The 16,578-nt window shown below is 40.1% G+C and overlaps 1 protein-coding gene across 3 annotated transcripts in view; it reads right to left on the reverse strand.

Moving 5' to 3' along the window:
• Window positions 1-15,832, reverse strand: part of SLC9A9 (solute carrier family 9 member A9) — a 676,865-nt gene extending 661,033 nt beyond the window's left edge. For 2 of the 3 annotated variants that reach the window (XM_061167805.1, XM_061167802.1), the window contains exon 1: window positions 15,508-15,832. In XM_061167805.1, coding sequence (XP_061023788.1) covers window positions 15,508-15,682 — 175 coding nt within the window. In that variant the 5' untranslated portion in view covers window positions 15,683-15,832. Of the gene's footprint in view, window positions 1-15,039; window positions 15,277-15,507 lie in introns of those variants that run through there. The other variant, XM_061167803.1, reaches the window with a different exon arrangement.
• Window positions 15,833-16,578: the final 746 nt, after the last annotated feature.

Raw genomic sequence — 16,578 nt, forward strand, 5'->3', positions numbered from 1 at the left:
CCTCCACCCCAAGGTTTGAGAGGAGTCATCTTAGCCTAGGATAAGGATCAGTGGGGGAGCTGCAGCTTCACTATGAACTTGGTTAACAAACACATCCACCCATCTGTGTGCAGTAGCAGCAACTAGAAAATCCTTAATGTCGGAGGCCAGACTACCTACTCACAGAGCTTCACAATGCTTTTGACAGCCACTCACAGCTTTAGTTGTATGCTGACACAAATGTGGCGTCTTGAGTGAACGCACTCCTGCCCAGTATTATAAGAGAGTAGGTGACAGATAAAGAAGGATTGCTAATAAGAAGAAAATGCTAATGAACGGGGATCATTTTTACACCCCCACAAAGATACAGGATAAAGAAAGTATCAGCCACTTGTATGCAGAAGAAGGAAAGAGGAGACTATCTACCATGACTTATAAATAACAAACCAGCACTCTCTTTGGTAAGTCATGAAGCTGACCCTACCTGCCCAGGGAGAAAAGAAGGCAGCCTCTCCCAGCAAAGCAATATCACCAACACATGTGCACACAGCCCTGGTCCCAGGTTTATCCTCACAAGTATGACACTTTGCTGAGCTCTGTCACCTGGCAGGCTGGTGGCATTACCTTCTTCAAGCAGAAACTCTAGTCCAAATGTATCCCCTGGGTCTACAAGTCTGAGCTTCAAGGTGACTGGAGTGACAGAGGTGGGAACCTGTCCTCAAGTGAGCCCTGGCCTCGCTCCAGCAGCATACAAACCCCCACGTCAGAGCTGGACAACAGTCCTCATCCCTAAAGTACTCACAGTCCTGCAAAGAACATCCCAAGTCCCAGCAGGGAGACCTGGGTTCTGATGTGGCCTGTAATAAGTTTCCTCATCTTTGAGTACTTACATTTTGAATCACACACTCTTGGGCCCAATTTTATATAAAGACATATATTGTTCAGCATTGCTCTGCAGACTTTGGCTTTGTCACCACTAGACAAGGAGACAGTTCAGGGCAGAAGCTGTGCTATTTCTCATCTCTTTTTTTTCCTCTCGAAATGCCAAACACTTTAGGCAGTTACAACCCAACTTTCTCCAAGTTCACAAACTCCCTTGGATTCAAGAAGAAAAGGATCCTCTGAGTTTATGTAGTCAGTCAGGGACCAGCATTTTAAAATGTCACATGTGAGGAGCATCACACCAAATGCTGTGATGTTCCCGTCCTTACAGAGCTTGCTTGTGGTATAATTCTCATAGCAGATGCCTGACATACAGTGGACATGGTGATGTTTGTGGGAGAAGAAAGGAGGGAAGGAGAAAAAAGAGCCTCACGAGCACTCAAAATGAGAAGTATTTAGAAATGTGAGCTTCATCTCTCTGAACTGACTCTCCACTCTTCACATTGAAAATATGAGAAAACCCCACTCCCTTCTTCCCTCCTTCTGCTTTCATGCTATAGACATGACAGGTATTGCTCTAGGACTTGTAGGAGTTATAAAATTGAACAAAATATGGCCCTGATCATACAATATTAAAATATTTTAATCCTATCTTCTGCCCAGTCCTGTGATCCTAATTTCTGGTAAGAAGAAGGTACAACAGGTGTTTCCTAAGTGTCTTCTTATATTAAGCCTGCATTTCATAACCAGTCCCCCTGCATCTTACTGACAGTCAGTCTACATGATGCTGAAATGTCCTCTTAAAGGGTGTTTTCTAAGAGAAATATGGATGGGGATTTACTTTGACATATAATGGTTATATATATATATATATATATATAATGAAACGGATTACAGAATGGTTTTGAAAACACCACGTGTTGAAACCCCTTTGGCTATGCTCAGACCAATGGCTGTGTTCACACACTGCCACCCACATGGCACACACCGCAGGCTCCCTTCAGATTCTTGTTCTGTAGGGGTGGTGCTTCTCTGTAGTCACACAAAGCAACAAGCCCAACTATACATATGCATCTGATAATCAGATGACTACACAGGTATATTTAAATGCCATAAGACATTGGAGAGAATTTAGGAACCTAAAGAAAACGCAGTTAATACATGAAGGCTGAAGAAGAATCGAGTTTTATATTTCTTTCACTCTATGCACTGAGTGGCTTCTAAGAATAATCTAGATAAACGAAGTATTGTCCCCTACAAAAAAAAAAAAGATGAATCTTTAAGGTGTATAATATGATATTTCAACTTGATAAGAGTATCAGATATTGTTGACTGACAACTCATATCCATCTCCCTTTTATCTCAATAAAACCCTGATTTGTTCAGCTGACCATTCCTCCCAACACATGCTCAGGGTGAGCTGACCTCTCTCGCAGTGCCATCGGTGTTTCCATTCAATATGTGTTCAGTTGCTCAGTTATGTCCAACTCTTTGTGATTCTATGGATTGTAGCCTGCCAGATTCCTCTGGCTGTGGCATTTACCCAGCAAGAATACTGAAGTGGGTTGCCATTTCCTCATCTGGGGGATCTTTCCAACCCAGGGATCAGACCTACATCTCCTGCACTGCAGGCAGATTCTTTACTGCTGAGCCACCATGGAAACTGTGTTAGTAGCTCAGTCATGTCTGACTCTTTGCGATTCCATGGATGATCCCCCCAGGCACCTCTGCCCATGGGATTCTCCAGGCAAGAATACTGGGATGGGTAGCTATTTCCTTCTCTAGGGGAGCTTCCTAACCCAGGGATTGAACCTGGAGATCACCTGCATCGCAACGGATACTTGTCCATCTGAGCCACTGGTACTAGAAGGCATATGACTCTACTCCAGTCAGTAATATGTGAAGGGAAGCTTGCTAGGAGGCTTCCTAGAAAAGTTTTGTCATCCTAAGAGAGAGGCAGAAGAGAAATGAGTTGTCTTCTTTCTCAGACTATTATCAGGCTTGGTTAGGACAGTAGAAACTGCCATGTCCACCTCACCCTCACTCTGACATCTAAGTCAACACTAGGAATAGCAGAGTAAAGAACCTGGGTCCTTGAAAACAATAGCAGGCTGCTGAGTCAACCAACCCTGAAGATTACTCTTCTCTAGACTTCAGCTATGTGAAATAATAAACGACCACACTGCTTAAACATGTTTGAGCCAGGATTTCTGTGATTATACAGCTGAATACATGCTAACAGACATAATTTTTAAGTGAATATAAAAGTCCCCAGGAACCCTAACTCTGCCCCATGAAAGCGTTAAGGAAGGCCTTACAGAGAAGGTTCTTAAGGATGCATAGGGTTTGCCAGGTAGAGAAGAGGGTAAGGACTTTTTTAGGGAGAAGCCCATGGAAATCAATGAGCAGGGTCCTAATCAGGACCCTGGAGCATTTGGGGTGGCCCACTAAGGCACCTGAGACCAAGGGCCCCAGCACAACTGAGAAACAGAGGTTGGTCAAGAAGGAGAGATGGTTGCCAAGAAGATCCTGAGGAAGGGCAGACTAAGCCCCTTTGGGGGAGGCAGATTTGCTCTGTTTTGGAGCAGAAGAAAGAGCATTTGGAGACAATTATCCGAAAAGAGAAATGAGATAGAGTGGGCAACTGCAGAGGAAGTTAACATCAGAATTAGTATATATTTATGTGAAAAAGAATTTAGCAAAGGAATTTGAGTAGAGGAATTTCAAGATGACAGGAATAAAATAAAGCCCAAGGAAGAGTGTTCTTTACCAATCTTAAGACTTTTTTTTACAGCAGGAGACTCTTTAAGGCAGGGAATGTAAGATGTTATTTCAGTCACTCAGATTAAAACAAATATGTATAAACTAGGGATCCAAATGTGGAGATGAAGAAGGAAAGGATGTGATCAACATTCTAAGGCAGTCAAATCAGTAGATACCATTTAACTGTAAGATACTATTCACAAATATTAGACATTACATGGCATCTCCACAATTTTTAACTGTTTATTTGGTATTTATTCACCTCTACAATCTGTGACGGACAGGGAGGCCTGGCGTGCTGCGATTCTTGGGGTCGCAAAGAGTCAGACACGACTGAGCAACTGAACTGAACTGAACCATCTTATCAAAGTCTTTGTCAGAACACTGACTTAGAGAGATGATGTGGGTTTGAGTTTCAAATGCTAAATGCATTCCCTAACACTTTTCCTTTAGCAGTTTAATTTTACACTAAGATTAGTCAGGGATAAGACCAAAAGTAAAAATACACAATGCCTTCTGTTATTTAGGGCTTTTGTTCTCTCTCTGCCCTCCCACCAATCTCCTAAATTCAAAGGACTAAAAGAAAGTGTGGGTGTTGCTAAAAGGGACATAATTTATTGCTTTGTGCTGGCTCATTATCAACTTGTTTTGCTGAGGAAAAGCATCCCATAGGATTTCAGAACAGGTCTGTCTGGGGCATCTGCCAGCAACAGTATCCCATGATATCCTGAGGTGGGAAAGTAGCCCCCATGAAGCTGTTCCACCTTGGGACGCCTCATCCATTCAAAGTTCTATCTCCTCACAGGTTAGAGTCACATGGAAAATGACAGAGCCCCAACTGTGAGATCTTCTACCACGGTAGGCTGTCCAATGCGCACTTCCTTCCTTGGTGTATATCAAACACACACATGCACACACTCACGCACACAACATACACAAATACACACACGCAAGCACACAAACACATAACACACACATTTCATAGCACTCTGGATTCCTCCCATAGAACTATAGGTAACTTTTCTCCAGAAACTATCTCAGACACCAGCTTATACAGAGCTAACATGCTTCCATGAAGTCAGCTTAGCAAGTTTACAGAAGAAATAAGAGAATAAGAGATATCAAACTAGATACATACTGACTAAAACAAAATAATTTCTTACTTTATAATGTTTACACAAAACAGTCTCTTTTTTTTCTCAGACCACAAGTGGAAATTTCACAAAGTATTACAGATAGTGAAAGAGGAAGGGACTCTCCAATACATGGAGATTGTCTCCCAAACTCCCTTTCTTGTCACAATAGGGTAATGAAGTGAGAAATAAAAAAATATAAAAGAAAACAAAAGAGACAAAACTAGGAGCTACATGAAGTATTTATACTTTGGCGCATCAGAACCCTCTAGAAGATCTGTTGAAAAACTGCTTTCCTGGATTCTACCCCAAATTTTTGACCCAATAAGTCTGGACTGGAGCCCACATACAAGCATTTCTAATGAGTTTTCAGATAATGCTGATGTTGCTGGTCCTGGGACCCTACTGTAACAAGCACCGTCCTGTAAGACAACAGTTTCTACCAGTATGAGTGACATCACGATCATAGAACTCTATCAATATCCATGCCACCTCAGGTTCACGCACATTGGTTTCATCAAGCTTGGCGAGTCCAGAGGTATAATCAATTTTATCTTCAGTCTCTTCCAAAAATTTAATTCAATTAACTTAACATATTATGAAAGCCTGCTTTGCACACTCCACATAAATAAGACATTTGGAGGACCTTCCCCACCCATTCCAACAACCACAGGCATTTAAAGCCAGAATAACTATGGACCACCTACCTGCAACACCATCTACCCTCATGCTGGGGCAGGTACTTCTTGGTCAGCCTTATCACTCTCCCTGGGACATTGCAACCCAGCAACTTGGCATAGATGCGCTTTCATAATGTTGCTCCCACTGTCTTTCCCATGCTTGTGGTAAAGAACCCAACTACCAATGCAGGAGAAGATAAGAGACATGGGTTAAATCCCTGGGATGATCCCCTGAAGGAGGGCATGGCAACCCACTCCAGTATTCTTGTCTGGAAAATCCCACAGAGAGAGGAGCCTGGTGGGCTACAGTCCACAGGGTGACAAAGAGTCGGACATGACTGAAGTGATTTATCATCTGTTTCCCATCCTGGGCTTTTTGCTATGGACAGTATACTGTTTCTGAGGCCTCAAGGTAAAAAAGAAAACTTAATACCTTCCTTCCCCTAATTCTCCCCACTCCTGACTTCATGGGAGAGTTAAATATAACCAGAAGACTTCGATGAGTAGTCAACTATGGCCAGAATTTGAGAGCACTAGCTTCCAAAAATGGTGTTCTTGCCAATTATTGTGGAAAATCTTGGCCATAATTGTGAATTTTTTGACTTTCTGTTTCATAACATACAAACTGAAGGTCCTCAGGCCTATTCTGCATGGATACAGTGATGATTAGCAATGAGGGTTAGTATAAAGTTAGATCTCTCATTTCTGTCTTACTTCTATAAATTTTCTAAGCTACTATCACTTGGCACAGAGCAGACATTTAACTGAATAACAGCAACCCTCCTAGGACTAAATGTGAGATACAGGAAAAAGAACATGGGTTTTATGGTCCTGGGTTTGAAGTTCAGCCCTGGTAACCCAGCAAATCACAGCATGTCTCTGAATGTTGGTTTCAGCATCTGTAACTTAAAAACAAAGATAATATCTCTCCCTGTAACACACATACATACATACGCACAAATGCACCCATGTTTGTGATACCCTGTGGCCTCATGGAGCCAAACTACCAAGGCTTGAGTCCCAACTGTGGCATCTAGTAGATGTGAGACATTAGGCAAGTTATTTAATTTTGGGTGCCTCAGTTTCACCATCTAAAAAATGGTGATTGTGAGGGTTAAATGAGTTAATATATGTATAAGTACTTATGAGAGCATAGTTCACACTGCAAATGCCATTTGTGGTAGCTATTATTGTCATTTGTTCTATTGTTTTTTACTATATGTTATTTATCAATAAAGCAAGAGAGTTCCAGAAAAACATCTATTTCTGCTTTATTGACTATGCCAAAGCCTTTGACTGTGTGGATCACAATAAACTGTGGAAAATTCTGAAAGAGATGGGAATACCAGACCACCTGACCTGCCTCTTGAGAAACCTGTATGCAGATCAGGAAGAAACAGCTAGAACTGGACACGGAACAACAGGCTGGTTCCAAATAGCAAAAGGAGTACGTCAAGGCTGTATATTGTCACCCTGCTTATTTAACTTGTATGCAGTGCACATCATGAGAAATGCTGGGCTGGAGGAAATACAAGCTGGAATCAAGATTGCCGGGAAAAATATCAATAACCTCAGATATGCAGATGGCACCACCCTTATGGCAGAAAGTGAAGAAGAACTAAAGAGCCTCTTGATGAAAGTGAAAGAGGAGAGTGAAAAAGTTGGCTTAAAGCTCAATTTCAGAAAACTAAGATCATGGCATCTGGTCCCATCACTTCACAGCAAATAGATTGGGAAATAGTGGAAACAATGGCTGACTTTATTTTTCTGGGCTCCAAAATCACTGCAGATGGTGACTGCAGCCATGAAATTAAAAGATGCTTACTCCTTGGAAGGAAAGTTATGACCAACCTAGATAGCATATTAAAAAGCAGAGATATTACTTTGTCAACAACGGTCTGTCTAGTCAAGGCTATGGTTTTTCCAGTGGTCATGTATGGATGTGAGAGTTGGACTATTAAGAAAGCTGAGCACCGAAGAACTGATGCTCCTTGGACTGCAAGGAGATCCAACCAGCCCATCCTAAAGGAGATCAGTCCTGGGTGTTAATTGGAAGGACTGATGCTAAAGCTGAAACTCCAGTACTTTGGCCACCTCATGCGAAGAGCTGACTCATTTGAAAAGACCCTGATGCTGGGAAAGATTGAGGGCAGGAGGAGAAGGGGATGACAGAGGATGAGATGGTTGAATGGCATCACCGACTCAATGGACATGGGTTCGGGTGAACTCCAGGAGTTGGTGATGGACAGGGAGGCCTGGCGTGCTGTGCTTCATGGGGTCGCAAACAGTCAGACATGACTGAGTGACTGAACTGACTAATTTTATTTTATTTTATTTTTTTTATTTTTTATTAGTTGGAGGCTAATTACCTCACAACATTTCAGTGGGTTTTGTCATACATTGACATGAATCAGCCATAGAGTTAGACGCATTCCCCATCCCGATCCCCCCTCCCACCTCCCTCTCCACCCGATTCCTCTGGGTCTTCCCAGTGCACCAGGCCCGAGCACTTGTCTCATGCATCCCACCTGGGCTGGTGATCTGTTTCACCATAGATAATATACATGCTGTTCTTTCGAAACATCCCACCCTCGCCTTCTCCCACAGAGTTCAAAAGTCTGTTCTGTACTTCTGTATCTCTTTTTCTGTTTTGCATATAGGGTTATTGTTACCATCTTTCTAAATCCCATATATATGAGTTAGTATGCTGTAATGTTCTTTATCTTTCTGGCTTACTTCACTCTGTATAATGGGCTCCAGTTTCATCCATCTCATTAGAACTGGTTCAAATGAATTCTTTTTAACGGCTGAGTAATATTCCATGGTGTATATGTACCACAGCTTCCTTATCCATTCATCTGCTGATGGGCGTCTAGGTTGCTTCCATGTCCTGGCTATTATAAACAGTGCTGCAATGAACATTGGGGTGCACGTGTCTCTTTCAGATCTGGTTTTCTCAGTGTGTATGCCCAGAAGTGGGATTGCTGGGTCATATGGCAGTTCTACTTTCAATTTTTTAAGAAATCTCCACACTGTTTTCCATAGCGGCTGTACTAGTTTGCATTCCCACCAACAGTGTAAGAGGGTTCCCTTTTCTCCACACCCTCTCCAGCATTTATTGCTTGTAGACTTTTGGATAGCAGCCATCCTGACTGGCGTGTAATGGTACCTCATAATTTTATAATAGACCCTAACAAATGTTTGTTCTTCATATCCCCACTTGCCTGACCATATAATTTTAATTCAATTTTGACTACATATAATATCTTCATAAACAGTTTAATTCAGAAATTCATTTTCTTGATGTGCTCGCTCATTAGCCTTTAGAATCTGAGACAAGATCCTTTAAGGCAACACAGTCGTTTGCTCTCAGGGCTTCCTTGTAGCACCCTGCTGACTCAGGAGCACAGCATCCAGAATACATAGGAGGTTATTTTCTTAAAATCAACTTTCAGAAACCTACATAGAGCAATTTGCGTTTGATTTTTTCCACTTTTTCAAACTTTCTCTGGCTAACACTTTACAGCATGGAAAACCTTGCCCTGATCTCTGGCGTCCTTAAAACCAACCTTTTTTTTTTTTTTTTTTAAACCAAAGGAGAAAGCAAGTTTACTTCCTTAGGCTCTTAACCATAATTTCCTTTCCTGCAGACCCCTTCAGATTAAACCAGAGCCACTCTGACTTTCATAGGACATGCATCCACAGAACCCCAAATCCACAGCCAGCCCTCACTGTTCTGACAGGATAACTTTCTCTCTTTAACTTTCTAACAGGAATTCAACAGGATTTACCGAGCACACAATACGAAATCAGAGAGGGATTGGAAGAACTAAGAACGGCAATATAACACTAACTAAAATTCTGTCTGGGAGAAGGACCTGGATGTCACTATAGGCTGGTTCTGGGAAGAAAGGTGTTGGTTTGAGTTGGATATAACTGAGATGCCTGATGGCAAAAGTCAGCCTCGCCCTGAATCTTAAAGGACTTTTGCAGCTGAAAGGAAGGTTTGTGATAATCTATTTCACTTCTTCCTCATTTTATAGATGGGAAAAGTAAGGCTAGAAATTAAGTCACTTGCCCAAACTAATGCATTTAGCTACTGAAAAAAAAAAAAGAAAGAAGGAAAATCATAAGGATTTAAAAACTCAAATCCACAAGAGAGCATCTAATGCTTTCTCCATAAAGCATGCCATATTTGAATAAGGAAAAAGCCTCAGACAGGGCTTCCAGGCACGGAGAAGGGTATGAAGTGGCAGTCAACATCTCTTACGGGCCTGGAGGTCAAGGAGGCAGGGCTGGACCGGAGCAGAGTAAAATGGATCAGTAGGGGACAGCCACACCATGTCCAACAACCCAGTCTTATCCTGAGGAACCTCCAAGCAGTGCCAGGATAAAATGAATGCCTTGTGATTTTTGAAGAAAGATAGTTTTTAAAATCTTAGTGATTGACTATGAACTATATTTTCTTTAAATCTTGAAAAACAGGATGTCAAGTGAACTCAATGGGACCTATTAAACTGCTAAATACCTTTTTAGAGGAACATAGATCAGTAGTTTAATATGTTTCTGTTGTTTAGTCATTCGGTCATGTCCAACTCTTTGCAACCCCATGGAATGTAGCCCGCCAAGCCCCTCTGTCCATGGGATTCTCCAGGCAAGAATACTGGAGTGGGCTGCCATTTCCCTCTCCAGGGGATCTTCCCAACTCAGGGATGGGTGGCCCTGTGTCTCTTGTTTCTTGGGTGGGTTCTTTACCACTGAGCCACCTGAGAAGCTCAATAGTTTAATATACTTTAGTGAATTCAAAATCTAAATTTTGTGGCTTAATTTTTCCCTTCAGCCCACTAAACAATGAACAAGATTTCCATATGCATTTAGAAACTGTTTCTTATATTGTAAGGCCATGAAATCAAAGGCAGAATTCTAAGAGGTTTAAACTATTTTTTTGCTACGTTCAGATCCCACCCCTCAAATGCATGAAATTAGGAATGTCCTACAAAGTAAGGGAGCTGCCAGTGATGTATAATGGAACCATTAATGCTATCAGAGAACAAGAAGCAATTTTTCTTTTACGAACAATGAGCAGGGGATACAGGGCCCTAAGTGAGCAGCGCTAAGTGCACCATCTGCTGCCAATCAATATTTGACCATTAATAGTCTTCTAAGCTTTTAGTCCAATTTAAACAAATATCATCATGGCTTATACTTTAAACCAGTTATGGATTTTAATCCTTCAATTTTGAAATAATGAGAATTATAGAATATCATGAGACATAATTACCAACCATTGTTATCAGTGAAGCAAAAATATTGTTAAAATGTTACCACTAATTTTTAAAAGCATCCTAGGACCCTTGAACAGTTAGAACCAGACATAGAACAACAGACTGGTTCCAAACAGGAAAAGGAGTACACCAAGGCTGTATATTGTCACCATGCTTATTTAACTTATATGCAGAATAAATCATGAGAAATGCTGGGCTGGATGAAGCACAAGCTGGAATCAAGATTCCGGGAGAAATATCAATGACCTCAGATATGCAGATGACACCACCCTTATGGCAGAAAGTGAAGAACTAAAGAACCTCTTGATGAAAGTGAAAGAGGAGAGTGAAAAAGTTTGCTCAAAGCTCAACATTCAGAAAACTAAGATCATGGCATCCGGTCCCATCACTTCATGGGAAATAGATGGGGAAACAGTGGCAACAGTGGCAGACTTTGGTTTTTTGGGCTCCAAAATCACTGCAGATGGTGACTGCAGCCATGAAATTAGAAGATGCTTACTCCTTGGAAGAAGAGTTATAACCAACCTGGACAGCATATTAAAAAGCAGAGACATTACTTTGCCAACAAAGTCCATCTAGTCAAGGCTATGGTTTTTCCAGTGGTCATGTATGGATGTGAGAGTTGGACTATAAAGAAAGCTGAGTACCAAATAATTGATGCTTTTGAACTGTGGTGTTGGAGAAGACTCTTGAGAGTCCCTTGGACTGCAAGGAGATCCAAGCAGTCCATCCTAAAGGAGATCAGTCCTGAATGTTCATTGGAAGGACTGATGCTGAAGTTGAAACTCCAACACTTTGGCCACCTGATGCCAAGAGGTGACTCATTTTCTGATGCTTGGGAAGACTGAGGGCAGGAGAAGGGGACGACAGAGGATGAGATGGTTGGATGGCATCACTGACTCAGTGGACTTGACTTTTAGCAAACTCCAGGAGATAGTGAAGGATACGTAAGCTTGGTGTGCTGCAGTCCATGGGGTTACAAAGAGTCAGACACAGCTGAGAAACTGAACAACAATATACAGATAGAATGAATCAACATCTATTGTGTTTTCTAAAAGATAACAGACACATATCACTGGAATGCCAGCAGAAAGGTAAAATGCTGGCTGGGCTAAAGTATTACAGGAAATCCCATGCCTTAGGAAATATGTATGATTCTCGACACAGACGAAAACGGCACATTATACAGATAGTTGATGAGAGTAAGAGCAGTACTCAGTCCAGCAGGGGAACTACTGGTCAAATTCATTGACAAGCATCAGATATAGGACCAAGCAATCTTAGGTGTTTCATTAAAAGTGTATCTGTCTGAAAGATGGAGATAACTAAAGTCAAGTTTACTCTCAAGTGTTTATCTAAGACAAAAAAAAAAAAAAAAAACCTTTAAAAGTTCAATGTGGGGACTTCTCAGGTGGTCCAGTAGTGAAGAGCCTGCCTGCCAATGCAAGGGACACAGGTTCGATCCCTGGTCCAGGCAGATCCCATATGCTGTGGGACAACTAACCCTGTGTGCCACAACTACTGAAATTCATACACTCTAGAGTCTGTGCTCTGCAATAAGAGAAGCCACCACAATGAGAAGCCCTCGTACTAGAGCGGCCCCTGCTTGCAGCAACTAGAGAAAGCCTGCATGCAACAAGAGCCCCAAGACCCTGAAGAGCCAAAAAAAAAAAAAGTTCACAGTTGATTTCAACCATAGTTTTGTTTCTTTTCTCCCACATTGATTATCACCATGCCTCTGACAGGACTCTAGCAAGAACCATGGTCTCCATCCTCTGACGATGAAGGGCTTATATGGTCTTACTCTGAAATTTCATTCTTTTGGACTTCCTGGAAAGTAGAATCTCTCTGACTAATGTTGAAAGCATAAACAATATGAGGATGCATCTGGATCTCACAGATACATCCTCTCTCTAGGACAATCATTGAAAGAATTTATGTTAAAGCATCTTCAGCATCTCTTAAAAGAGATAGAGGCCTATTAGCTCAGTTACATGAGTATGTGACCAAATCATAGGTTGGTTACAACTACAGGTGTATCGGCTAGTTTCATGACTTTCACATCTCTAAGTCTTCATTTCCTAATCTATGAGATGAAGATACTGAACTTATAATCTCTGACTTCTTCCCAATAAATGAAGTTCAAATTCATTTGTAGCTACTTGGAGATTCATTCACTTGGTATCTCCTTTCCCCTTACCATTTAAAAAAGTTTGTCAGAATGTCCCATTTTGTTTCTCTGTTGTAGATTCAAATGATTTTATTACATCATTGAGAGAAACTGCGTATGAATTATTTTACATATAACATTTATATCATCACTGAAAAAGAACACTGAGATATCACCAATGCTATCCATATGGACTATTTTCAGGGATATCAGTGAAAGCTCTTTTGAGTAAATAAAAGCACAAGGATGCTGTTTTGAGGGGCTATTCAGTTTGGGGGAAGTTCACTTCTTTGAGATTTAGCTTCTTCCTCTCTATAATGAGGCAGCTAGAGAAAATAACCTCTAAGATCTCCTTAGATTCCAACAATTATAATTCTATGTCAACAACAAAAAAATTAAGCAACACTAAACTAAAAGTCTTTTCATTGATTTATACAGTTCAAGATAACTCAAGGATACTAAAATTTCTAGTAATGGGATAGTTATACATATATGTGCATGTCTCCATAATTTTTATAATCCTTATACATTGATTGCACTGTTTCAGAACTTGCTTTCAATAACTTTTGCATAAAAAAAATTATAAAAGAAGGACAGAAATCAGACAGCTCAACTTAATCCCGCACAAACCTTAAGCTTAAACTGCCTTAGGAATAGCAATTAAGAGAAATACTATCTCAGCTAATGTTCAATGTGCTAATTATTCTTTTTATTAAACTACATCCGATTTGAAATATTGGTAGTTTCAGGTATACAGCCAAGTGATTTGTATATATACTCTTTTTTTCCAATTCTTTTCCAGGATAGCATTTTAAAAGATATTGAACATAGCTTCCTGTGCTACGCAGCAAATGTGCTAATATTTTCTGACTTTAACCATAATTTAAAAGTACTTCATGGAGTTGTTTAAGTATTAAAGTTAACCTGGGAATTTTCATGTTCCAAAGTAAAAGTTACATTTATGTGTTGTGAGTACAAAGTATGCTGAATTTTAATAGGTCACCAAATTTAATCAAAACTTTTACAAAACAGTATCTCCATCATAGATAAACTTTAATTGGTAAATGAGTCATGGTCAATCAAATTCAGGACTGTGAAGAAATCCTTCCCTCTAATAAAGGTTTGTTATTTTAAAACCTGTGCTGTTTTTCTAAACTATAAATTGCCCTATAATTTAATGCTAGGAATTACACTGTTTCTAACTTCTCAGGTTACATCCCACATCCTCATTGATTATTTATTAGACAAGTCAGGAGAAAGCCTGGTCCAGTGATGATGGAGGAGGGCAGTGACTGGCACCCAGGGCTTTATATCTGGTGGTATCACTTTCTTTGACTATTTCTCTTAAACCTGATTGTGAGTTTTTTCTCCTCAAATGAGAGTTTGTGTGTGCTTTAAGACCCTCGATGGAAAGAACTTAACTGTTCTCTGAATGGACCAGCACATCAGTCTCCTGAAAGAAATTACTCTGCTTAGCCTAAAACTACTTAGCTCAAATATCTCACAGTTGGATCCAGTTAAGGCATACGGTTTCTCATGGTCTCAAATCATGACTGTATATTGTTATTATCAGGCCTTCACATGGTTAGCATATAAAATGTGCACTGATCCTGTTCCCTGAAACTCAGGAGTGTAAAAGGCTTCAGAACTTCCAAAATAAGGGAAGTGAAATATAAAAGTATATTCTTTTATGAATTATAACAATATCTCAGCCATTTCCATTGTGTTCAAATTTCCTATCCATTATCAGGCAGAGATAAGAGTGGTACAGAAAACTATTTCATAAACCAAATCAGTTTTAAAACTACCAGTGTCTTACACTTTACTTTAAAAGATGAGAATACAGACTGGATAATCTCTGTCACGTTTTAATAAACTTTCTGAAAGGAAAGATATGGTAAATTGCACAGAAAGAGCAATACCTCGGGAGTTTAAAGGTTAAATGTTTTTCCACACCTTGTCCGTACCTCCAAAAAAGAAGATACTTAGCAAGTAATACTAATAATTGTTAATTAGAAAGTATGAAATCAGGCTAAGAAATGAAGAGCACTGCATAAACTCTTGGTATTATAAGAAAATAAAACACACTCATATAATTTAAGTAGATTTGAACAAAATTGCTTCAATAGGAGGGGAGGAATACGTACATTTCTGCAAGTTTTCTTCTTGAAACCTGGTGCTGTAAGAAGATTTTCTCAATACATGTCTAAGTGCTGTTATTTCTTGAACTTTATAATGCTCATCAGCCCCTCCAGAGTGAGAAGGCTGCTTGCTCTTTGTGACTGCAGAGCCATCACTTCCCAATATCTATCATTACAAAAACAAACAACTAGCCCGGTTTGACTTCCCACATGACAATGGACCCACATCTGTCAACAGACTCGCATTATGTGCCTCGTGAGAACATGACTGTGGCATTTACTTTTGTGACAAGGCAAATTTCAGCAGCTTATCTGGAAAGAGATGAGCATTCTTTATGCTGCAGCACCTTTCATCAAGTTAATGACATTTCAATCAGCACATTTTCTCCAGTGTTGGTACTTTGCCATCTGAGCTCGTCTCTAATTACGCCCAAGCAACAAGTTTCACATCAATCCTACAATTTTTGCACTCACCGTACACCATCGCTCCCCCGGTTTCATGCAAGAAGCGAAATCGATGATTTTTAAATAGCCAGATTGTTAAAATGGTAAGGATGAGCAAAAAATTAAAGACAAGCAGCTCCACCGCTCCCTGATGTTGAAACTGATACTCATCCTTCTCTGACATGAACCTTTGCTTTCTCTCCATTCTTCAATCTTCTCAGGATTCCTTGGATAAAAACCTGGACAAGGACTATTTTATCAAGATTTGCCTAAGACGGTCTGGCTGCCTGAGGATTTCAGGATAAACACTGCCACTTAAATTGCTACTTCATGAGCATTCTGCCTTGGCTTAGTATTCAGATGGCTTCTAGTTACAACTTCCTGTTTCTCTCTTAAAGCAGCCCCGTCTCTTTTCAAACTCCAGAGAGTGGTTTCATCATCGACTCTTACTGTCTTTAAATGATTCATTCCATGAAATTAACTTTCATATTGGAGAAACCTGCTAGCAGTCGTTCTGAGATCTTGAATCATGATCTTATCATTTAGCAAGTCTTCTTAAGCTGCATAACTGGTGAATTGTAGATTAATAATAAAACAGATCATCTTACATCAACAACATTTTCTAAGTTCAAAAAGCCAATTCCTGAATCATAACCTCATTCACATGCAAGGTTTTTCCTTTCCAACTAAAGCTAGCAATGTGATGGGGACTGATTGAAAATGATTTCACAAGGATTTTTTTCTTTTTAATTGAGAAGAAGAAAATAATTTTGTATATGACTCTCTCTCTCTGTGTTTGGTTTTATATAACTGGTAGTCACAAGAACAGTATTTAAACTCTGAATCGGTTGTTTTTCTTTTAACAAGAATAAATGAAAACATAAGACAAAAAGAATTTTGTCCTCCTCTATACAGCTGTGCTGTTTTTATGTATTGAGTCAAAAAAAGAAAAGAAACATATCTTTGAAGGAAGAAACCGTGCAGCCATTCCCAGTAATGCCACATTAGTGGATTTCTCTTTATAAAATTCCTGATCCAGACATTCAGGACTCACAGAATCTGCCACAGATCACAAACCTCCTCTGTCTTATGGCAAAACAA

This window comes from Dama dama, chromosome 19, assembly GCF_033118175.1.
Source record: "Dama dama isolate Ldn47 chromosome 19, ASM3311817v1, whole genome shotgun sequence".
NCBI classification, from domain to species: Eukaryota; Metazoa; Chordata; class Mammalia; order Artiodactyla; family Cervidae; genus Dama; species Dama dama.